At 52.6% G+C, this 23,282-nt stretch overlaps 2 protein-coding genes across 2 annotated transcripts in view; both read left to right on the top strand.

Moving 5' to 3' along the window:
* LOC147094881 (E3 ubiquitin-protein ligase BRE1B-like) overlaps positions 1-23,282 on the top strand; it is a 143,344-nt gene that overhangs the window by 63,442 nt on the left and 56,620 nt on the right. The gene's annotated exons all lie outside the window — the stretch shown is intronic.
* The window catches only part of cfap119 (cilia and flagella associated protein 119), a 43,060-nt gene that overhangs the window by 17,578 nt on the left and 2,200 nt on the right, over positions 1-23,282 (top strand). Inside the window, exons 4-6 of the mRNA XM_085974157.1 lie at positions 5,960-6,076; positions 19,388-19,439; positions 20,872-20,936. Coding sequence (XP_085830283.1) covers positions 5,960-6,076; positions 19,388-19,439; positions 20,872-20,936 — 234 coding nt within the window. The remainder of the gene's footprint in view (positions 1-5,959; positions 6,077-19,387; positions 19,440-20,871; positions 20,937-23,282) is intronic.

The following is a 23,282-nucleotide window of genomic DNA, read 5'->3' as shown; positions in this document are numbered from 1 at the left end:
GGAGAGGAGGAGAGGGAGAGAGAGGGAGAGGAGGAGAGGGAGGGAGAGGAGGAGAGGGAGAGGAGGAGAGGAGGAGAGGGAGAGGGAGAGAGAGGGCGAGGAGGAGAGGGAGAGGAAGACAGGGAGAGAGAGGGAGAGGAGGACAGGGAGAGGGAGGGAGAGGAGGAGGAGAGGGAGAGGGAGGGAGAGGAGGAGAGGGAGAGGGAGGGAGAGGAGGAGAGGGAGAGGGAGGGAGAGGAGGAGAGGGAGAGGAGGAGAGGGAGGGAGAGGAGGAGAGGGAGGGAGGGAGAGGAGGAGAGGGAGAGGAGGAGAGGGAGAGGAGGAGAGGGAGAGGGAGGGAGAGGAGGGGAGGGAGAGAGAAGGAGGGTGAGGAGGAGAGGGAGGGAGGGAGAGGGAGGGAGAGAAGGAGAGGGAGAGGGAGGGAGAGGAGGAGAGGGAGGGAGGGAGAGGGAGGGAGGGAGAGGGAGGGAGAGAAGGAGAGGGAGAGAGCGGAGGAGAGGGAGGGAGAGAGAGGGAGAGGAGGAGAGGGAGGAGGAGAGGGAGAGGGAGGGAGAGGAGGAGAGAGAGGGAGAGGGAGGGAGAGGAGGAGGGGAGAGGGAGGGAGAGGAGGAGAGAGAGAGGGGGAGGGAGAGTAGGAGAGGGAGGGAGAGGAGGAGAGAGAGAGGGAGAGGGAGGGAGAGGAGGAGGGAGGGAGAGGAGGAGAGGGAGGGAGAGAGGAGGAGAGGGAGAGGGAGGGAGAGGAGGAGAGGGAGGGAGAGGAGGGGAGGGAGGGAGAGGAGGAGAGGGAGAGGAGGAGAGGGAGAGGAGGGAGAGGGAGAGGAGGAGAGGGAGGGAGAGGAGGAGGGGGAGAGGGGGACAGGAGCAGAGGGGGAGAGGGGCACAGGGAGAGAGGGGGAGAGGAGGACAGGGAGAGAGAGGGAGGGAGAGGAGGACAGGGGGAGAGAGGGAGGGAGAGGAGGACAGGGAGAGAGAGGGAGGGAGAGGAGGACACGGAGAGCGGGACGGAGAGCGGGGACGGAGAGCGAGACGGAGAGCAGGACAGCCAGAGACAGCCAGAGAGAGAGAGAGAGAGAGAGCGAGACACACCGACAGAGAGAGAGAGAGAGACAGCGACAGCCAGAGAGAGAGAGAGAGAGCGAGAGAGAGACAGCCAGAGAGAGAGAGAGAGAGAGACAGAGAGAGAGAGAGAGAAGGACACAGAGAGGGAGAGGAGGACAGGGAGAGAGGGAGAGGAGGACAGGGAAGGAGAGAGAGGGAGAGGAGGACACAGAGAGAGAGAGAGAGAGGAAGACAGAGAGGGGGACAGGGAGAGGAGGACAGAGAGAGAGGGAGAGAAGGACAGGGAGGGAGAGGAGGACAGGGAGAGAGAGGAGGACAGGGAGAGAGAGGGAGAGGAGGACAGGGAGAGAGGGAGAGGAGGACAGGGAGAGGGAGGGAGAGGAGGAGAGGGAGAGAGAGGGAGAGGAGGACAGGGAGAGGAGGACAGGGAGAGGAGGAGAGGGAGAGGGAGGGAGAGGAGGAGAGGGAGGAGGAGGAGAGGGAGGGAGAGGAGGAGAGGGAGAGGGAGGGAGAGGAGGAGAGGGAGGGAGGGAGAGAGAGGGAGAGGGAGGGAGAGGAGGAGAGGGAGGGAGAGGAGGAGAGGGAGGGAGAGGAGGAGAGGGAGAGGGAGGGAGAGGAGGAGAGGGAGAGGAGGAGAGGGAGGGAGAGGAGGAGAGGGAGGGAGAGGAGGAGAGGGAGAGGAGGAGAGGGAGGGAGAGGAGGAGAGGGAGAGGGAGGGAGAGGAGGAGAGGGAGGGAGAGGAGGAGAGGGAGAGGGAGGGCGAGGAGGAGAGGGAGGGAGAGGAGGAGAGGGAGGGAGAGGAGGAGAGGGAGGGAGAGGAGGAGAGGGAGGGAGAGGGAGAGGAGAGAGAGGAGGAGAGGGAGGGCGAGGAGGAGAGGGAGGGAGAGGAGGAGAGGGAGGGCGAGGAGGAGAGGGAGAGGGAGGGAGAGGAGGAGAGGGAGGGAGAGGAGGAGAGGGAGGAGAGGAGGGGAGGGAGGGAGAGGAGGAGAGGGAGAGGGAGGGAGAGGAGGAGAGGGAGAGGGAGGGAGAGGAGGAGAGGGAGGGAGAGGAGGAGAGGGAGGGAGAGGAGGAGGGGAGGAGAGGAGGAGAGGGAGAGGGTGAGAGGGAGGGAGAGGAGGAGGGAGAGGAGGAGAGGGAGAGGGAGGGAGAGGAGGGAGAGGGAGGGAGAGGAGGAGAGGGAGAGGAGGAGAGGAGGAGAGGGAGGGAGAGGAGGAGAGGGAGGGAGAGGAGGAGAGGGAGGGAGAGGAGGAGAGGGAGAGGGAGGGAGAGGGAGAGGGAGGGAGAGGAGGAGAGGGAGAGGGAGGAGAGGAGGAGAGGGAGGGAGGGAGAGGAGGAGAGGGAGAGGGAGGGCGAGGAGGAGAGGGGGAGAGGGAGGGAGAGGGGGAGAGGGAGAGGGAGGGAGGGAGAGGAGGAGAGAGGGAGGGAGAGGAGGAGAGGGAGGAGGAGGAGGAGGAGAGTGAGAGGGGGGAGAGGAGGACAGGAGGAGAGGGGGAGAGGGGCACAGGGAGAGAGAGGGAGGGAGAGGAGGACACGGAGAGCGGGGATGGAGAGCGAGACGGAGAGCAGTACAGCCAGAGAGAGAGAGAGAGAGAGAGAGCGAGACACACCGACAGAGAGAGACAGACAGAGAGAGAGAGAGAGGGACAGAGAGAGAGAGAGAGAGAGGACAGAGAGAGACCATCAACACATCAGCCTCCCCTGGAATCCTACAATTCACCGGACAGGACCAATGGTGCCTCTCGAACTGGAGTTTCACTCCGATCCCTTTCCTTTTTACATTCCTCCTTTTTAAAATCCTCTCCAATTCGCTTTTAAATGATGTTGCTGTCTGTGCCCCAGTCGCTAGCACCCTGGGGCAACCCTTTTCCTACCCTCCCTCTCTGTGAAAACATTATTTCTAACTTCTCCTCCTTTTCATTCTTTGAGTGATAATCCCCGGCCTGTGCCCCTCCCACTTAGTTTCCGTTCCCCAAGCAGTTGGAACAATGTCTCACCATTCACCCCGCTCTCAAAAACTCTCAGTATTTTGAAATCCTCCATTATCTTCGGTCCTCGCCACAAACTCCATTCCCTAAGCCGCCGACTCCATCCCTCTTCGCAACCTTGGCGTCCTATATGACCCCCCGCGCTGAACTTCCGACCCCCATATCCTTCCCCATCGCCAAGACCGCCTACTTCCACCACCCTTACATCGCCCGTCTCCGCCCCTGCCTCAGCTCATCTGCTGCTGAAACCCTCATCCATGCCTTTGTTACCTCCAGACTCAACTATTTCACCACGCTCCTGGCCGGCCTTCCATCTTCCACACTCCCTAAACTTCAGCTCATCCAAAGCTTTGCTGCCCCGTGTCCTAACTCACACCAAGTCCCGTTCACCCCTGTGCTCGCTGACCTATGCTGGCTCCCGGTCCGGCAATGCCTCGATTTTAAAATTCCCTTCCTTGTCTTCAAATCCCTACATGGCCCTCGTCCCTCCCTATCTCAGCGACCTCCTCCAGCCCTACACCCCTCTGAGATCTCTGCGCTTCTCCAATCCTGGCCTCTTGTACATCCCCGATTTCCATCACTCCACCATTGGCGGCCGTGCCTTCTGTTGCCCGGGCCCGAAGCTTTGGAATTCCCTCCCTAAACCCCTCCGACTCTCTCTCTTCCTTTAAGATGCTCCTTAAAACCTACCTCTTTGACCAAGCTTTTGGACACCTGTCCTAATAGCTCCTCATCACAGCATCATAGAATCCTGCAGCACAGAAGAAGGCCATTCAGCCCGTTGTGTCTGTGCCGGCTCTTTGAAAGAGCTGTTCAATTTAGTCCCCAGCCTTTTCCCCATAACCCTTCAAATTAGTCATCTTCAAGTACACGTCCAATTGCCTTTTGAAAGTTCCTATCGAATCTGATTCCACCACCCTTTCAGCAAGTGCGTTCCAGATCATTACGACCCTTTGTGCGAAGAAATTTCTCCTCATTTCCCCTCTAATTCTTTTGCCAATTATTTTAAATCTATGACCTCTGGTTATCGACCCATTTGCCAGAGGAAACACTTTCTCCCTACTTTCTCTATCAAAACCCCTCATTATTTTGAACACCTCCATTAGGTCTCCCCATAACCTTCTCTGCTCTAAGGAGAACAATCCCAGCTTCTCCAGTCTCTCCACATCACTGAAGTCCCTCATCCCAGGTACCATTCTGGTCAATCTCCCCTTAACCTTCTCTGCTCTAAGGAGAACAACCCCAGCTTCTCCAGTCTCTCCACATAAGTGAAGTCCCTCATCCCTGGAACCATTCTGGTCAATCTCCCCTTAACCTTCTCTGCTCTAAGGAGAACAACCCCAGCTTCTCCAGTCTCTCCACATCACTGAAGTCCCTCATCCCTGGTACCATTCTGGTCAATCTCCCCTTAACCTTTTCTGCTCCAAGGAGAACAATCCCAGCTTCTCCAGTCTCTCCACATCACTGAAGTCCCTCATCCCTGGTACCATTCTGGTCAATCTCCCCTTAACCTTCTCTGCTCTAAGGAGAACAACCCCAGCTTCTCCAGTCTCTCCACATCACTGAAGTCCCTCATCCCTGGTACCATTCTGGTCAATCTCCCCTTAACCTTTTCTGCTCCAAGGAGAACAACCCCAGCTTCTCCAGTCTCTCCACATCACTGAAGTCCCTCATCCCTGGTACCATTCTGGTCAATCTCCTCTTAACCTTCTCTGCTCTAAGGTGAACAACCCCAGCTTCTCCAGTCTCTCCACATGACTGAAGTCCCTCATCCCTGGTACCATTCTGGTCAATCTCCCCTTAACCTTCTCTGCTCTAAGGAGAACAATCCCAGCTTCTCCAGTCTCTCCACATCACTGAAGTCCCTCATCCCTGGAACCATTCTGGTCAATCTCCCCTTAACCTTCTCTGCTCTAAGGTGAACAACCCCAGCTTCTCCAGTCTCTCCACATGACTGAAGTCCCTCATCCCTGGTACCGTTCTGGTCAATCTCCCCTTAACCTTCTCTGCTCTAAGGTGAACAACCCCAGCTTCTCCAGTCTCTCCACATGACTGAAGTCCCTCATCCCTGGTACCATTCTGGTCAATCTCCTCTTAACCTTCTCTGCTCTAAGGAGAACAATCCCAGCTTCTCCAGTCTCTCCACATGACTGAAGTCCCTCATCCCTGGTACCATTCTGGTCAATCTCCTCTGCACCGTCTCCAAGGCCTTCACATCCTTCCTAAAGTGTGGTGCCCAAGAACTGGAGACAATACTCCAGCTGAGGCCTAACCAGTGATTTGTAAAGGTTTAGCATGACTTCCCCGTTCTTTGTATTCAATGCCCCTATTTACAAAGCCGAGGATCACATACGCTTTCTTAACCGCCTTATCAACTTGCCCTGCCACCTTCAAGGGTTTGTAAATATGCACCCCCAGGTCCCTCTGCTCTTGCACAGCACCCTGCCCTGAAAACAGTACCAGTTAGATTATACTGCCATCTCCCATGTTGGAGGTTTTTGCAATGTTAAAGGCGCTATATAAATGCAAGTTGTTGTTGTTAGATTGCCCCTTAACCTCCTCTGTTCCAATAAGAAAAAGCCTCAATTTCTGAGATGATCCTGAGGTTGCGAAAAGCGCTGGAGGAAATGGGGGTTCATTACTTTAAAGCGTGGGCCCAGTGGGATAGCGAGCGGGACCAGGGAACCCCACTGGTGTCCCGCCCTCCCTGACCCAGCGGGCGCTGATGCTAATTGTTACCCCCCCCCCACTCTTCTCTCACTGGGTGGACCATCAGGTCTCTCGATCCGCGCCATCGTAGGTGCCAGGCGGAGAGAGGAGCGGGGCCCTCTGCCCCAGGCACTACCTGCTGATTTCCCACCCCCCTCGCCCTTCTGTCAGGCCAGCGCACTGATCGACAGCACCTTCTCTTCCAGAGGCCACCGTTCAGCATCGACCTGTTCAATGCAGACCAAGTCAGACTGGTGACAGATTACGTCCTCGACACATACTTCAGGCATTTCAAACTTTACAAGTATGTCTTCACCCCTCAGGTAAGTGTGGACCTTGTAGAGGGAGTTTTACTCTGTATCTAACCCGTGCTGTACCTGCCCTGGGAGTGTTTGATGGGGACAGTGTAGAGGGAGCTTTACTCTGTATCTAACCTGTGCTGTACCTGCCCTGGAAGTGTTTGATGAGGACTGTGTCGAGGGAGCTTTACTCTGTATCTAACCCCATGCTGTACCTACCCTGGGAGTGTTTGATGGGACAGTGTAGAGGGAGCTTTACTCTGTATCTAACCCGTGCTGTACCTGCCCTGGGAGTGTTTGATGGGACAGTGTAGAAAAAGCTTTACTCTGTATCTAACCCGTGCTTTACTTGCCCTGGGAGTGTTTGATGGGACCGTGTAGAGGCAGCTTTACTCCGTATCTAACCCACGCTGTATCTGCCCTGGGAGTGTTTGATGGGGACAGTGTAGAGGGAGCTTTACTCTGTATCTAACCCATGCTCTACCTGCCCTGGAAGTTTTTGATGGGACAGTGTAGAGGGAGCTTTACTCTGTATCTAACCCCGTGCTGTACCTGCCCTGGAAGTGTTTGATGGGACAGTGTAGAGGGAGCTTTACTCTGTATCTAACCCGTGCTATACCTGCCCTGGAAGTGTTTGACGGGACAGTGTAGAGCGAGCTTTACTCTGTATCTAACCCGTGCTGTACCTGCCCTGGGAGTGTTTGATGGGGCAGTGTAGAGGGAGCTTTACTCTGTATCTAACCCGTGCTGTACCTGCCCTGGGAGTGTTTGATGGGACAGTGTAGAGGGAGCTTTACTCTGTATCTAACCCGTGCTGTACCTGCCCTGGGAGTGTTTGATGGGACAGTGTAGAGGGAGCTTTACTCTGTATCTAAACCGTGGTGTACCTGCCCTGGGAGTGTTTGATGGGACAATGTAGAGGGAGCTTTACTCTGTATCTAACCCGTGGTGTACCTGCCCTGGGACAGTGTAGAGGGAGCTTTACTCTGTATCTAACCCCGTGCTGTACCTACCCTGGGAGTGTTTGATGGGACAGTGTAGAGGGAGCTTTACTCTGTATCTAACCCGTGCTGTACCTGCCCTGGGAGTGTTTGATGGGACAGTGTAGAGGGAGCTTTACTCTGTATCTAACCCGTGCTGTACCTGCCCTGGGAGTGTTTGATGGGACAGTGTAGAGGGAGCTTTACTCTGTATCTAACCCATGCTGTACCTGCCCTGGGAATGTTTGATGGGACAGTGTAGAGGGAGCTTTACTCTGTATCTAACCCGTGCTGTACCTGCCCTGGGAGTGTTTGATGGGACAGTGTAGAGGGAGCTTTACTCTGTATCTATCCCTGTGCTGGACCTGCTCTGCCCTACATCTTCTATGTTTCTATGTAATAGTGCCGTGGGATCTTTTACGTCCACCTGAGAGAGCAGACGGGGCCTCGGTTTAACGTCTCAAAGGAAAGGCGGCACAGTGCACTCAGCACTGCACTGGAGTGTCAGCCTAGATTTATGTATGGAGTGGGACTTGAACCCACGACCTTCTGACTCCGAGGTGAGGGTGCTACCCACTGAGCCACAGCTGACACTAATGGAGACTTGTGTGGAGCACGAACAGCAGCACAGACTAGTTGGGCCGAATGGCTGCATATTCTACGTAACAGTCACGACACTACCAAAATACTTAATTGGGTGTAAAGCGCTTTGGGGGTGTCAAATCGCTATACAAATGCAAGTCTTTCCAGAGTGTCAGTAAGAATGTTAATGGATGTTATCTTCCTGAGGCATCCCACATTCCAGCACGAATTAAATATATGTGATGCAACATTCCCTTGCACTGGTGCTGTGGCATGTGACAAACAAGGATCATGCGCTAACAGTCTCTGCACTGATAGGTTGCTTAGGAACATAGAAACATAGAAGATAGGAGCAGGAGTAGGCCATTCGGCCCCTCGAGCCTGCTCCACCATTCAATGAGATCATGGCTGATCATCCAAATTCAGTACCCTGTCCCTGCTTTCTCCCCATAACCCTTGATCCCTTTAGCCTTAAGAAATATATCTAACTCCTTCTTGAATATATTTAATGAATTGGCCTCAACTGCCTTGTGTGGTAGAGAATTCCACAGGTTCACCACTCTCTGGGTGAAGAAATTCCTCCTCATCTCAGTCCTAAATGGCTTACCCCTTATCCTTAGACTGTGACCCCTGGTTCTGGACTCCCCCACCATCGGGAACATCCTTCCTGCATCTAGTCTGTCTAGTCCTGTTAGAATTTTATAAGTTTCAATGAGATTACCTCTCATTCTTCGAAACGCTAGCGAATATAAGCCCAATCGACCCAATCTCTCTCAGTACGTCATTCCTGCAATCCCAGGTATCAGTCTGGTGAGTCTTCGCTGCACTCCCTCCATGGCAAGAACATCCTTCCTCAGATAAGGCGACCAAAACTGCACACAATACTCAAGGTGCGGTCTCACCAAAGCTGTCCATCGAGAAGTATAAATATGTAAGCAAATATGTGAAATGAGGGAAGGACGTAGAATAATAATCATGGGAGATTTTACCTACCCCCAAATAAACAGACAAGGAAGAGACATCAAAAGGGCTACCGGGAATGGAGTTTTTACAATGTGTACAGGACTCCTTTCTTGCCCAGTATGTAAAAAGCCCAACTCGAGAGGGAGCACTGCCGGATCTAGTAATGGGAAATGAACCTGAACAGAAAGGAGAAGCGAATGTTGGGGAACATCTAGGCAGTAGCGATCACAACATAACAACAACAACAACTTCTATTTAGAAAGCGCCTTTTACGTAATAAAACATCCCAAGGTACTTCACAGGAGTGTTGTCAAAAAAAAACAAAGTTTGACACCGAGCCACATAAGGAGATGTGAGGGCAGATGACCAAAAGCTTGGTCGAAGAGGTAGGTTTTAAGGAGCGTCTTAAAGGAGGAAAGAGAAGTGGAGAGGCGGCGAGATTTAGGGAGGGAATTCCAGAGCTTAGGACCTAGGCAACTGAAGGTACGGCCACCAATGGTGGAGCATTTAAAATCGGGGAGCACAGAGGGCTGGAGGAGATTGCACAGATAAGGAGAGGCGAGGCCATGGAGAGATTTGAAAACAAGGATGAGAATTTTAAAATCGATGTGTTGCTTAACTGGGAGCCAGTGTAGGTCAGCAAGCACAGGGGAGATGGGTGAACGGGACTTGGTGCGAGTTAGCACACGGACGTCAGAGTTTTGGATGGCCTCAAGTTTATGGAGGGTAGAACTAGGGAGGCCGGCCAGGAGTGCATTTGAATAGTCAAGTCTGGAGGTGATCAAGGCATGGATGAGGGTGTCGGCAGCAGATAGGTTGAGGTCAGGGAGGAGACGGGCGATGTTACGAAGGTGGAAATGGGCAGTCTTGGTGATAGAAGGTATTAAATCCGTGAATATTAAGGTATGGTGTTCTTCAATAAATAGACGGAGACTGCAGATCAACAATCAACAGGTGTTTACTGGATGAGGGTAGTCTAAAAACTAACAGTACAGATGCCTGCTCAGGGCTTATATACAGTTGTGGTCACTGCCGGTACTACAGTATACAGGAGCTGTAAAAGTAGTTCTCTCTTAAAGGTACATACACTACAATTCCTCCCCTTTTAGATTAACAGTACCATAACATTCAAATAACAGTTAACACTTTTAACATGCACATTAACTGAAATAGTCTATTTATAGATTCATTCTTTGGGGCGGCTTCCTGATCCTTTCTGGATAGCGCCTTTCCTGAGTGTCTTGTTCTTGGTGCGGAGGCGATTCTGGCCCCCTGTCGTCGGTTAGTTCATCAGTTTCCGATGCTACTGTTTCTGGGGTAGATGCTACCGGTATGTCGGGTTCATCACCAGGTACGCGAGACATGGGGTTGACTCGTTCCTGTGACGCTAGGATCTGGTCGACATGGTGTCTCACAATGTTCTCCCCGACATCCACTGTGTACATTAGTGGCTCCTGCCGTGTGCATATCGTTCCGGGTTGCCATTTCTCTGTTCGGTAGTCGCGGGCCAAGACTGGTTGTCCTACATTGAAGCTCCTTGTCGGCTTCTCATTCATGTGCTGGAATTGCTTATTCTCAACATTTCTTCGCACATTTTGTCTGAGCAAATCCAGACGAGATCTCAACCTTCGGTTAAAGAACATCATGGCCGGGGTCTGGTTGGTAATTGCATGTGTCGCATTTCTGTAGGCTAACAGGAAATTGTCCACCTTATGCTGCAGTGGAATGTCGTCATCGCACATGGCCCTTACTGCCTTTTTAAAGGTTTGTACGAACCTCTCAGCCAATCCATTTGTGGCTGGGTGATACGGGGCGGATGTGTAATGCCTTACCCCATTCCTTCTCATAAATTTCCGAAACTCTTCGGACACAAACTGTGGTCCGTTATCAGAGCAAATCTGCTCTGGCAAGCCGTTCCTGGCAAATATGGTCCGTAGGACTGCAATCGTTTTCTCCGTAGTGGTGGAGGACATTTTGATCACCTCAGGCCATTTCGAGTGCGCATCCACTGCTATTAAGAACATTGAGTCCATGAATGGACCAGCAAAATCAATATGCACCCGTTGCCATGGAGAGGAGGGCCATTCCCATGGGTGTAGAGGGGCATGTGGTGGTGCATATTGGACCTTCTGGCATCCTGAGCAGTTCTTTGTTAGGTCCTCGATTTGTTGATCGATTCCCGGCCACCACACATAAGCCCTAGCAAGGCTTTTCATTTTCACCCCTCCCAGATGACCTTCGTGAAGCTCATTTAGCACTCTCTCCCTTAACTTGGGTGGAATTACCACTCGGGATCCACACATCACTGTCCCCTGGCATACTGACAGCTGTTCTCTTCTGGATGAGAATGCTGGCAACAGTGAGTCGCCATGTGTTGGCCATCCCTTCACCGTCAAATCATATACCCGAGACAGTGTCAGATCATTTCGGGTCTCCTTCTCTATATCCGCGTTAGTTACTGGCAAGCGTTCAATTATCGACGAATAAAATATTTTGACAGGGTCCACTGCTGGTGCTTCCTCCGCAGTAGGCAGTGGCAGGCGTGATAGCCCATCAGCGTTTCCATGCTGCTTTGTGCCCTTATACTCTATTTCATATTGGTTCGCCCCTAGAAAAAGGGACCATCTTTGTAGCTATTGCGCAGTCATCACCGGAACGCCCTTGTTTGGATTAAAGATGGAGACAAGTGGTTGGTGGTCAGTCAGCAAGGTGAACTTCTGCCCGTGCAGATAGTGGTTGAACTTTTTTACTCCCCATACTAGGCTGAGGGCCTCCCTGTCAATCTGGGCGTAGTTACGCTCGGCTGAGGTTAGTGACCGAGACGCAAAGGCTACTGGCCTCTCCAACCCGTCTGGGAATTTGTGCAACAGCACCGCTCCAATACCATAGGGTGATGCATCACACGCCAACCGAATTGGTAGTGCTGGGTTGAAATGGGCCAACACCTCTTTTGATGTGATCAATTCTTTGCACTTCTGGAAAGCTCGTTTACATTCGTCATTCCACTTCCATGGTACCCCCGTCTGCAGTAGGGTGTTCAGTGGGTGTAATACTGTAGACAAATTTGGTAAGAACTTATGGTAGTAGTTCACCAGCCCGAGGAACGACCTCAGTTGTGACACATTTTCCGGTGCTGGAGCCTTGACTACTGCCTCAATCTTTTCAGGGGACTTATGTAACCCCTCTTCATCAATAACGTGGCCGCAATACGAGATCTGCTTCTGGAAAAACTCGCATTTGTGGCGATTAGCTCGTAGCTCGTAGCCCATATCCCTTCAATCTAGTGAGCACCTGCTCCAGGTTGGTGAGGTGATCACTGTCATTTTCGCCCGTGACCAGGATGTCGTCCAAATAACACTGGGTCCCTGGAATCCCTTGCAGGACTTGATCCATTGCCCTTTGCCAAATAGCCGGAGCTGATGCTACCCTGAACACCAGCCGGTTGTATTGGTAGAGACCTTTGTGAGTGTTGATCGTGAGGTATTGTTTCGAGGCTTCTTCTACCTCCATTTGCAGGTACGCCTGGGCCAGATCAATCTTAGTGAAGCGTTTTCCTCCAGATAGCGAGGCAAAAATATCTTCAATCCGCGGAAGCGGATATTGTACCGTGTGAAGGACTGGGTTCACTGTCACCTTAAAGTCCCCACAGATGCGAACCTTCTTTGGTTCCCAGGCGTATTACTCAACGACCTCTTCATTACAGGAACGATGGGTGTAGCCCACTCGCTCCAGTCCACTTTGGACAGTACTCCTGAACGTTCCAAACCTTCCAGCTCTGCTTCGACGGCTGAGCGGATCGCATAAGGCACCGGTCTGGCCTTAAAAAACTTTGGGCTTGCATTTCCCTCTATTTTAATCGTCGCTGTTATGCCTTTTAGTGTTCCGAGTCCCTCCTGGAACACTTCTTGTGCGTCAGTTAGCATTTTTGACAGTCGTCCAGGTGTGACGTCGTCATCCTTTTTGGCCTCTACCGTCAGTGCCTGTATGGAATGCCAATCTAATTGTATCTTCCGGATCCATTCACGTCCTAGTAGTGGTGGTCCTCCATCTGGCAATACATATAGGTCAATTTTTGGTATTTCCTGGCCGTTGTATATCACGTTCACCCTTATTTTTCCTTTGGGGTAGACTTTTTGCCCTGTGTACGTCTTCAAGACAATCTCTGTAGCTCTCAAGGGTATATGAGAGAACAGCTGCTTGTAGTCCCTTCGGTTTATGACTGTTAGGGCTGATCCTGTGTCCAATTCCATTTTCACTTGGACTCCGTCTATCTTGAGTGTGACCCAGATAGTCTGGTGATCCTCCATTTTGATTACATTATGTAGTTTCAGACAACCCAGCTCCTTGCTTCCGGAGTGTGTATCACTTTTCTTTTCGTCTGAACTACTCTCCGTCACCTTAGGTACCTTTTTGTACTTCTCCTGTGGAGATTTCTTGCTGCTGGTTTTCTTCCCCGACCTGCAGACTCTTGCTATGTGTCCTACTTTTCCACACTGTCTGCACACTTGGTCCTTGAACCAACAATCCTTCTGGTCGTGTGTTGTTCTGCCGCAGCGATAACACTTCCCTGCTCCATATGACATTTCATTGGTGCCATATTCTTGCGGTCTCCATTGTATCTCTGCAGCGCCCCATGCAGCTGCTTCATGTGATACTGCCATGCTGAAAGCCTTGTCCAGCGTAAGATCCTTTTCTGATAGAAGCCGTTTCTGGGTTCCTTCACTTTGAAGCCCACACACAAACTTGTCCCTTAACGTATCTGCTAGTCCCATTCCAAACTGGCAGTGTTTCGATAGCTTGCGCAGTTCCATTAAATACTCAGCATTACTTTCATCTTTATGCTGGTTCCTTTTGTGAAACTTATCAGCAGCGGTGTGGGGTTTAAGTGGTCCTGTAGGATTTCCACTATGCTTTCGAAATCCTTATCCACTGGCTTCTCTGGGGTTATTAGGTTTCGCAGTAAGCCATACGTTTTTGCACCCATGGAATTCAACAAAACCAGTGCTTTCCTGGCATTTGGCACTTCATTCGCCTTGCAGTACACCTCAATGCGTTCCACATATGTCGCCCAATTTTCGGCTTCATTGTCGAACGCTGTGACACTGCCACTCTTCGGCATCCCTGGGTGTGGTTAGACTGGCTAAAATGGCGTCTCCCGCGCTTCCCTTTCTTCCCGTGCTCGCCCTTCTTTTCCGCTGCGGCTTCAAAAATGGCGTCTCCCGCGCTCGCTGCTCAGCCCTTGAGCCCTGGCTGCGCTCTGCGCGTTTTCCTGTGCACCTCTCTCGTAGCCGCCGATCGGTCCTGAACCCCGGCTTTGCTTTACCCTCTCTCTCTTTTTGTTTTCCATCGACGCCGCTCGGTCTTCAACCCCCGGCTGCGCCCTGTGCGCTTTACCCTCTCTCTTACCCCGTCGACGCTGCTCGGCCTTTTCTGTGCCGTCGGTCGGCTCCAGCCGCCGCTGTCCAGGAAGGGTCTGCGCTGTACCTGTTGCTGGATCGTCGTGGCTGGAGAACTAAGCCCAGCTCTCAACAGTCTCCCCTGCGATGCTCACTCTCTGCTGGACGACTGGGCGGTTGCTCGTGGTCGACGCCCGTGCTTCTGGCCTCGACTTCTTCCACCGTCCTCCAGGAGCAAATCCTTGGGAGGAAATGCAGAGTTGCAGGTAGGTTCGAATCGACCTCGTCGCCACTATTAAATCCGTGAATATTAAGGTATGGTGTTCTTCAATAAATAGACGGAGACTGCAGATCAACAATCAACAGGTGTTTACTGGATGAGGGTAGTCTAAAAACTAACAGTACAGATGCCTGCTCAGGGCTTATATACAGGTGTGGTCACTGCCGGTACTACAGTATACAGGAGCTGTAAAAGTAGTTCTCTCTTAAAGGTACATACACTACAGAAGGGATATGAGGTAGGAAGCTCAATTTGTGATCAGATATGACAGCAAGGTTGCGAACTGACTTGGTCAGCTACCGACAGTTGCCGGGGGGAGAGAGATCGAATCAGTGGAAAGGGAACAGAGTTAGTGGCATGAACCGAAGACAACCGAAAACAAGGTTTCAAGTAAATATTAAAAAGAACATTGATAAAACAAAGACCAAAGGAATAAATTGGAAAGAAGCTGATTTTAAGGGGATGAGAATGGAACTAGGGAAAATAAACTTTTTATCTTAAATTTCTTTGTATCCTTTTTGATCTCTTCTCATGTCATTGTCCACCTTGTGAGTCTCCCTGTTGAATACCGAGGTAAAGTAATTATTTAATATTTCTGCCATTTTTCTGTCATTACCTGTAAGTTTATCGTTTGTATCCCTTAGTGATCCTATCCCTTTCCTGATTTTTTAAATTCGTTTATGGGATGTGGGCGTCGCTGGCAAGGCCCAGCATTTATTGCCCATCCCTAGTTGCCCCTTGAGAAGGTGGTGGTGAGCCGCCTTCTTGAACCGCTGCAGTCCGTGTGGTGAAGGTACTCCCCCAGTGCTGTTAGGGAGGGAGTTGCAGGATTTTGACCCAGCGACGATGAAGGATCGGCGATGTATTTCCAAGTCAGGATAGTGTGTGACTCGGAGGGGAACTTGGAGGTGGTGGTGTTCCCATGTGCCTGCTGCCCCTTGTCCTTCTAGGTGGAAGAGGTCGCGGGTTTGGAAGGTGCTGCCGAAGAAGCCTTGGCGAGTTGCTGCAGTGCATCTTGTAGATGGTACACACTGCAGCCACGGTACGCCGGTGGTGGAGGGAGTGGATGTTTAAGTTGGTGGATGGGGTGCCAAAATAGCGGGCTGCTTTGTCCTGGATAATGTCGAGCTTCTTGAGTGTTGTTGGAGATGCAACTCATCCAGGCAAGTGGAGAGTGACGTAAGAAAACTACGAGGCACTTGGTCTAAGCGTTAAACAAAGCTTTAATCAGCTGTTTTACAACATGGAGCTCTAGTTGTGTCCTTCACTAGTTCCTGTTAAGAATGTCCTGCGCAAGCTGGGCCCGTGCCCGAGTATTTATACTCTCCCTGGACAGCGCCACCCGTAGGCCGCTCAGTATTATTCATAAGTCTTTCTTTCATGAATGACTGATTCATGTCAGAGAGTATTCCATCACACTCCTTACTTGGGTTGATACAGAGGAGGACTGCGACAAAATACAGGAAGACATTAATCAACTGGCAGAAAGGGCGTGTATTTGGCAAATGAACTTCAATAGAGCTAAGTGTGAGGTGGTACATTTTCGTCGGAAGAATAAGGAGGCCACATACTCCTTGGAAAATAAGTGTCTAAATGGGTAGAGAGAGGGATCTGCGGGTACAGCTGCACAGATCACTAAAAGTAGCAACGCAGGTTAATAAGGCCATAAACAAGCAAACAAAGCACCGGGGTTCCTTTCTAGAGGGATGGAATCGAAAAGCAGAGAAGTTATTTGAAACTTGTATCGAGCCTTGGTTAGACCACACTTGCAGCACTGTGCACAGTTCTGGTCTCATCATTATAAAAAGGATACAGAGGCACTGGAGAAGGTGCAAAAAAGATTTGCTAGAAAGATCCCAGAGCTGAGAGGTTATAGCGAGCAGGAAAGATTGAACAAGCTGGGGCTCATTTTTCTAGAAAAAAGATTGAGGGGAGACCTGATAGAGGTCTTCAAGATTATGAAAGGGTTTGAGAGGATAGACATAGAGAAGGTGTTTCCAGTTGTAGGCAAGACCAGAACTAGGGGCTATAAATATAAGATAGTCATGAATAAATCCAATAGGGATTTCAGGAGAAACGCCTTTACCCAGAGAGTGTTGAGAATGTGGAACTCGCTACCACAGGGAGTGGTTGAGGCAAATAGTATAGATGCATTTAAGGGGAAGCTAGATAAGCACATGAGGGAGAAAGGAATAAAAGGTATGTTGATGGGGTGGGATGAAGATGGGTGGGAGGAGGCTCGTGTGGAGCATAAACACCAGTTGGGCCGAATGGCCTGTTTCTGTGCTGTAAATTCTACATACAGGTACTACTTTGTAATAGGTTTAAACCGGTTTCAATAGTTTGTGGGTATTTGGTGCCGAGATCTAAACAAGATTGGGGCTGTCCCAGACCCCAATGGATATCCTACTGTTGAGCATATAGACAGTGTCAGTATTCAGTATGGAGTAGTTGAGGCGAAAGGCATAGATGTCTTTAAGGGGGTGCAGATAAGTACATGAGGGAGAAAGGAATAGAAGGATATGCAGATAGACTTGCATTAATATAGCACCTTTCATGACCTTGGGACTTCCCAAAGCGCATTACAGCCAATGAAGTACTCTTGAAGTCACTGTTGTAATGTTGGAAATGTGGCATTCAATTTTCACACAGCAAGATCCCACAAACAGCAATGACCAGATCATGTTTTTAGTGATGTTGATTGAGGGATAAATATTGGCCCCAGGACAAACTTGGGAAAACTCCCCTGCTCTTCATTGAAATAGTGCCAGGGGATCTTTTACGTCCACCTGAGAAGACATACAACCGAGATGGGACCTTGGTTTAATGTGTCATCCGAAAGACAGCACCTCCGACAGTGCGGCGCTCCTTCAGTACTGCCCCTCCGACAGTGCAGCGCTCCCTCAGTGCTGCCCCTCCGACAGTGCGGCGCTCCCTCAGTACTGCCCCTCCCTCAGTACTGCCCCTCCGACAGTGCGGCGCTCCCTCGCTACTGCCCCTCCAACAGTGCAGCGCTCCCTCAGTACTGCCCCTCCGCCAGTGCAGCGCTCCCTCAGTACTGCCCCTCCGCCAGTGCAGCGCTCCCTCAGTGCTGCTCCTCCACCAGTGCAGCGCACTCTCAGTACTGCCCCACCGACAGTGCAGCGCTCCCAGTACTGCCCCTCCGCCAGTGCAGCGCTCCCTCAGTACTGCCCCTCCGACAGTGCAGCGCTCCCTCAGTGCTGCTCCTCCACCAGTGCAGCGCACTCTCAGTACTGCCCCTCCGACAGTGCAGCGCTCCCTCAGTACTGCCCCTCCGACAGTGCGGCGCTCCCTCGCTACTGCCCCTCCGACAGTGCAGCGCTCCCTCAGTGCTGCTCCTCCACCAGTGCAGCGCACTCTCAGTACTGCCCCTCCGCCAGTGCAGCGCTCCCTCAGTACTGCCCCTCCGACAGTGCAGCGCTCCCTCAGTGCTGCTCCTCCACCAGTGCAGCGCACTCTCAGTACTGCCCCTCCCTCAGTACTGCCCCTCCGACAGTGCAGCGCTCCCTCAGTACTGCCCCTCCGACAGTGCGGCGCTCCCTCGCTACTGCCCCTCCGACAGTGCAGCGCTCCCTCAGTGCTGCTGCTCCACCAGTGCAGCGCACTCTCAGTACTGCCCCTCCGCCAGTGCAGTGCTCCCTCAGTGCTGCTCCTCCACCAGTGCAGCGCACTCTCAGTACTGCCCCTCCGACAGTGCAGCGCTCCCTCAGTACTGCCCCCCGACAGTGCAGCGCTCCCTCAGTACTGACCCTCCGCCAGTGCAGCGCTCCCTCAGTACTGCCCCCCGACAGTGCAGCGCTCCCTCAGTACTGACCCTCCGCCAGTATTCCACTGGAGTGTCAGCCTAGTCTCTGTTTTGGGACTTGAACCACAACCTTGTGGCTCGGAGGCGAGAATGCTGCCCACTGAGCCACGTCTAACTCCTTAATAGAGTGAGATAAAGTAGGGTGGGAGGAGACTCGCACGACGAGACTTGGATGAAGGGACCGAGTGTAATGTTGCCAAATTTGCTGATGATACAAAGATAGGTGGGAAAGCAAATTGTGTGGAGGATGCAAAGAAACTCCAAAGGGATAGAGATAGGCTAAGTGAATGGGCAAAAATCTGGCAGATGGAGTTTAATGTGGAAAAATGCAAGGTTATCCACTTTGGTAGGAAAAATAAAAACAAATTATTTAAACGGGGAGAAAGTACAAAATGCTGAGGTACAGAGGGATCTGGGGGTCCTTGTACATGAATCACAAAAAGTTAGCATGCAGGCACAGCAAGTAATTAGGAAGGCAAATGGAGTGTTGGCCTTTATTGCAAAGGGAATGGAGTATAAAAGTAGGGAAGTCCTGTTACAACTGTACAGGGTATTGGTGAGACCACACCTGGAGTACTGCGTACAGTTTTGGTCTCCTTATTTAAGGAGGGATATACCTGCATTGGAGGCAGTTCAGAGAAAGTTCACGAGGTTGATTCGGAGATGAAGGGGTTGTCTTATGAAGAAAGGTTGGGCCTGTACTCATATGTTTCAATAAGATCACCTCTCATTCTTCTAAACTCCAATAAGATTCTGAAGGGGCTTGACAGGGTAGATGCAGAGAGGATGTTTCCCCTCGTGGGGAAATGTAGAACTAGGGGGGCATAATTTCAGAATAAGGGGGCATCCATTTAAATGGAAATGAGGAGGAATTTCTTCTCTCAGAGGGTCGTGAATCTTTGGAATTCTCTTCCCCAGAGAGCTGTGGAGGCGGAGTCATTGAATATATTTACGGGTGGAGATAGACAGATTTTTGAAAGGTCAGGGAGTCCAGGGTTATGGGGAGCGGGCTGGGAAGTGGAGTTGAGGCCAAGATCAGATCAACCATGATCTTATTGAATGCGGAGCAGGCTCGAGGGACCGATATGACCGACTCCTGCTCTACATCTTAGGTCTTATGTAGCATAAACACTGGCATGGACAAATTGGGTCAAATGGCCTGCTTCTGTTCTGTAAAAACTCTATGTAAACCAACAAGTTAATTCTCTAATTCTGATTGTCCAACTTGTTCGATCAAACACTCTGCTGTGATTGTCACAGCTTGCTGTCGAGCGACGTTCTCACCTCCTGTTCCTTCCTTTCTCTCAGATCCGCTTGGACTTGTGTCTCTCCTATGTGGGAATGCTGGAAACTCCTCCAGGTAAGGACAAGGGCTGTGGAAACCTTGACAGCGCTGCTTCAGAACAGGAAGAGTCATTGAGTACAGATCAGGGAGCCTCCTCAGCGTGTGCTGGGAATATGTTTGGAATATTGCACAGTTGCTGGTGGTGGTCGATTTGACCAGAAAACTGCCTCTTGGTCAGAGTTCAATTAGCAGTCTCTTTTCACAGAAGGCACACGTGTAGAAATGTCCAATGGGTGATATCTCCATAGACTGGCGCTGAGCTACAAAGTTGGGACAGTGTAGACGGAGCTTTACTCTGTATCTAACCCGTGCTGTACCTGCCCTGGGAGTGTTTGATGGGACAGTGTAGAGGGACCTTTACTCTGTATCTAAACCGTGCTGTACCTGCCGTGGGAGCTTTACTCTGTATCTAGCCTATGCTGTACCTGCCCTGGAGTGTTTGATGGGACAGTATAGAGGGAGCTTTACTCTGTATCTAACCCGTGCTGTACCTGCCGTGGGAGTGTTTGATGGGACAGTGTAGAGGGAGCTTTACTCTGTATCTAACCTGTGCTGTACTGCCGTGGCAGTGTTTGATGGGACAGTGTAGAGGGAGCTTTACTCTGTATCTAACCCGTGCTGTACCTGCCCCTGGGAGTGTTTGATGGGACGGTGTAGAGGGAGCTTTATACTGTATCAAACCTGTGCTGTACCTGCCGTGGGAGTGTTTTGATGGGACAGTGTAGAGGAGCTTTACTCTGTATCTAACCCGTGCTGTACCTGCCCTGGGAGTGTTTGATGGGACAGTGTAGAGGGAGCTTTACTCTGTATCTAACCCGTGCTGTACCTGCCCTGGGAGTGTTTGATGGGACAGTGTAGAGGGAGCTTTACTCTGTATGGGACCCGTACACAGGACACCCTTAGTCTATCTGGAATTTGCTGGGGAGTCGATGGCAGATTCTACTCGTGTTTCTGCCGTGTTCTGTTTCCATTCTCCGTGTCAGAAGGTTGTGGGTTCAAGTCCGACTACAGAGACTTGAACACATAATCCAGTGCCAGTATTGAGGGGAGCGCTGTCACTGTCGGAGGGGCAGGACTGAGGGTACGCTGCACTGTCAAAGGTGCCGTCTTTTGGATGAGACATTAAACCGAGGCCCCGTCTGCCCCCGCAGCTGGACATAAAAAATCCCCATGGCACTACTGGAAGAGCAGGGGAGTTCTCCCCGGTGTCCTTGGCCCAATATTTATCCCTCAATCAACATCACTGAAACAGATTCTCTCATCATGATCACATTGCTGTTTGTGGGAGCTTGCTGTGCGCAAATTGGCTGCCGCGTTCCCACATTACAACATTGAATTCACTTTGAGAAGTTCTTCATTGACCGTGAAGCATTTTGGACGTCTTGAGCTTGTGAAAGGCACGGTAAAAATGCATGTTCTTTCTTTCTTCCTGATTTCCGGGTGTTAGCTGTCGAGGAAGAGATACCGGTGGTTGAGAAAGAGGAGGTCCCTCCGGAGAGCCAGGACCCGAGGGTAAGCAGTAGCAGCTGGGAATCGTGGCTTGGGATCCATGGAGAGTTAAAGGGAAGGGGGGGTCCCTGTGTAGGTTTTACGAGGGCGAGAATGAGAACGATGGGGGAGGGGAAAGAGGAGAGAATGGAGGAGGAGGGGGGGGGGGAGAATGAGAATGAGGAGGAGGAGGAGGAGAATGAGGAGGGGGGGGGAGAGTGAGAATGAGGAGAGAAGGAGGGAGAATGAGGAGGGGGGGAGGAGAGAATGAGGAGGGGGGGAGGGAGAATGAGGAGGGGGGGAGGGAGAATGAGGAGGGGGGGAGGGAGAATGAGGAGGGGGGGAGGGAGAATGAGGAGGGGGGGAGGGGAGAATGAGGAGGGGGGGAGGGAGAATGAGGAGGGGGGGAGGGAGAATGAGGAGGGGGGGAGGGAGAATGAGGAGGGGGGGAGGGAGAATGAGGAGGGGGGGAGGGAGAATGAGGAGGGGGGGAGGGAGAATGAGGAGGGGGGAGGAGAATGGAGGGGGGAGGAGAATGAGGAGGGGGGGAGGGAGAATGAGGAGGGGGGGGGAGGGAGAATGAGGAGGGGGGGGAGGGAGAATGAGGAGGGGGGGGAGGGAGAATGAGGAGGGGGGGAGGGAGAATGAGGAGGGGGGAGGGAGAATGAGGAGGGGGGGAGGGAGAATGAGGAGGGGGGGAGGGAGAATGAGGAGGGGGGGAGGGAGAATGAGGAGGGGGGAGGGAGAATGAGGAGGGGGGGAGGGAGAATGAGGAGGGGGGGAGGGAGAATGAGGAGGGGGGAGGAGGAATGAGGAGGGGGGGGAGGGAGAATGAGGAGGGGGGGGGGAGGGGGGAGAATGAGAGGGGGGGAGGGAGAATGAGGAGGGGGGGAGGGAGAATGAGGAGGGGGGGAGGAGAATGAGGAGGGGGGGAGAGATGAGGAGGAGGGGGGGAGGGAGAATGAGGAGGGGGGGAGGGAGAATGAGGAGGGGGGGAGGGAGAATGAGGAGGGGGGGAGGGAGAATGAGGAGGGGGGGAGGGAGAATGAGGAGGGGGGGGAGGGAGAATGAGGAGGGGGGGAGGGAGAATGAGGAGGGGGGAGGGAGAATGAGGAGGGGGGGAGGGAGAATGAGGAGGGGGGGATGGAGAAGAGATGAGGGGGGGAGGGAGAATGAGGAGGGGGGGAGGGAGAATGAGGAGGGGGGGGAGGGGAGAATGAGGAGGGGGGGAGGGAGAATGAGGAGGGGGGGAGGGAGAATGAGGAGGGGGGGAGGGAGAATGAGGAGGGGGGGGGAGGGAGAATGAGGAGGGGGGGAGGGAGAATGAGGAGGGGGGGAGGGAGAATGGAGAGGGGGGAGGGAGAATGAGGAGGGGGGGAGGGAGAATGAGGAGGGGGGAGAGTGAGAATGAGGAGGGGGGGAGAGTGAGAATGAGGAGGGGGGAGAGTGAGAATGAGGAGGGGGGAGAGTGAGAATGAGGAGGGGGGGGAGAGTGAGAATGAGGAGGGGGAGAGTGAGAATGAGGAGGGGGGAGAGTGAGAATGAGGAGGGGGGAGAGTGAGAATGAGGAGGGGGGAGAGTGAGAATGAGGGGGGGAGAGTGAGAATGAGGAGGGGGGAGAGATGAGAGGGGAGAGTGAGAATGAGGAGGGGGGAGAGTGAGAATGAGGAGGGGGGAGAGTGAGAATGAGGAGGGGGGAGAGTGAGAATGAGGAGGGGGGAGAGTGAGAATGAGGAGGGGGGAGAGTGAGAATGAGGAGGGGGGGAGAGTGAGAATGAGGAGGGGGGAGAGTGAGAATGAGGAGGGGGGAGAGTGAGAATGAGGAGGGGGAGAGTGAGAATGAGGAGGGGGGAGAGTGAGAATGAGGAGGGGGGAGAGTGAGAATGAGGAGGGGGAGAGTGAGAATGAGGAGGGGGGAGAGAATGAGAGGGGGGAGAGAGAATGAGGAGGGGGGAGAGTGAGAATGAGGAGGGGGGAGAGTGAGAATGAGGAGGGGGGGAGAGTGAGAATGAGGAGGTTAGAGGAGGGGGGAGAGTGAGAATGAGGAGGGGGGAGAGTGAGAATGAGGAGGGGGGGAGAGTGAGAATGAGGAGGGGGGAGAGTGAGAATGAGGAGGGGGGGAGAGTGAGAATGAGGAGGGGGGAGAGTGAGAATGAGGAGGGGGGAGAGTGAGAATGAGGAGGGGGAGAGTGAGAATGAGGAGGGGGGGAGAGTGAGAATGAGGAGGGGGGAGAGTGAGAATGAGGAGGGGGGGGAGAGTGAGAATGAGGAGGGGGGAGGAGTGAGAATGAGGAGGGGGAGCGAGTGAGAATGAGGAGGGGGGAGAGAGTGGAGAATGAGGAGGGGGGAGAGAGTGAGAATGAGGAGGGG

Source organism: Somniosus microcephalus, unplaced genomic scaffold, assembly GCF_052327205.1.
Source record: "Somniosus microcephalus isolate GS21.2 unplaced genomic scaffold, FLI_Smic_1.0 unresolved_chr1, whole genome shotgun sequence".
Taxonomy (NCBI): domain Eukaryota; kingdom Metazoa; phylum Chordata; class Chondrichthyes; order Squaliformes; family Somniosidae; genus Somniosus; species Somniosus microcephalus.
Note: the sequence above shows the minus strand (reverse complement) of the source record. Positions and strands in the feature narration are given on the sequence as shown.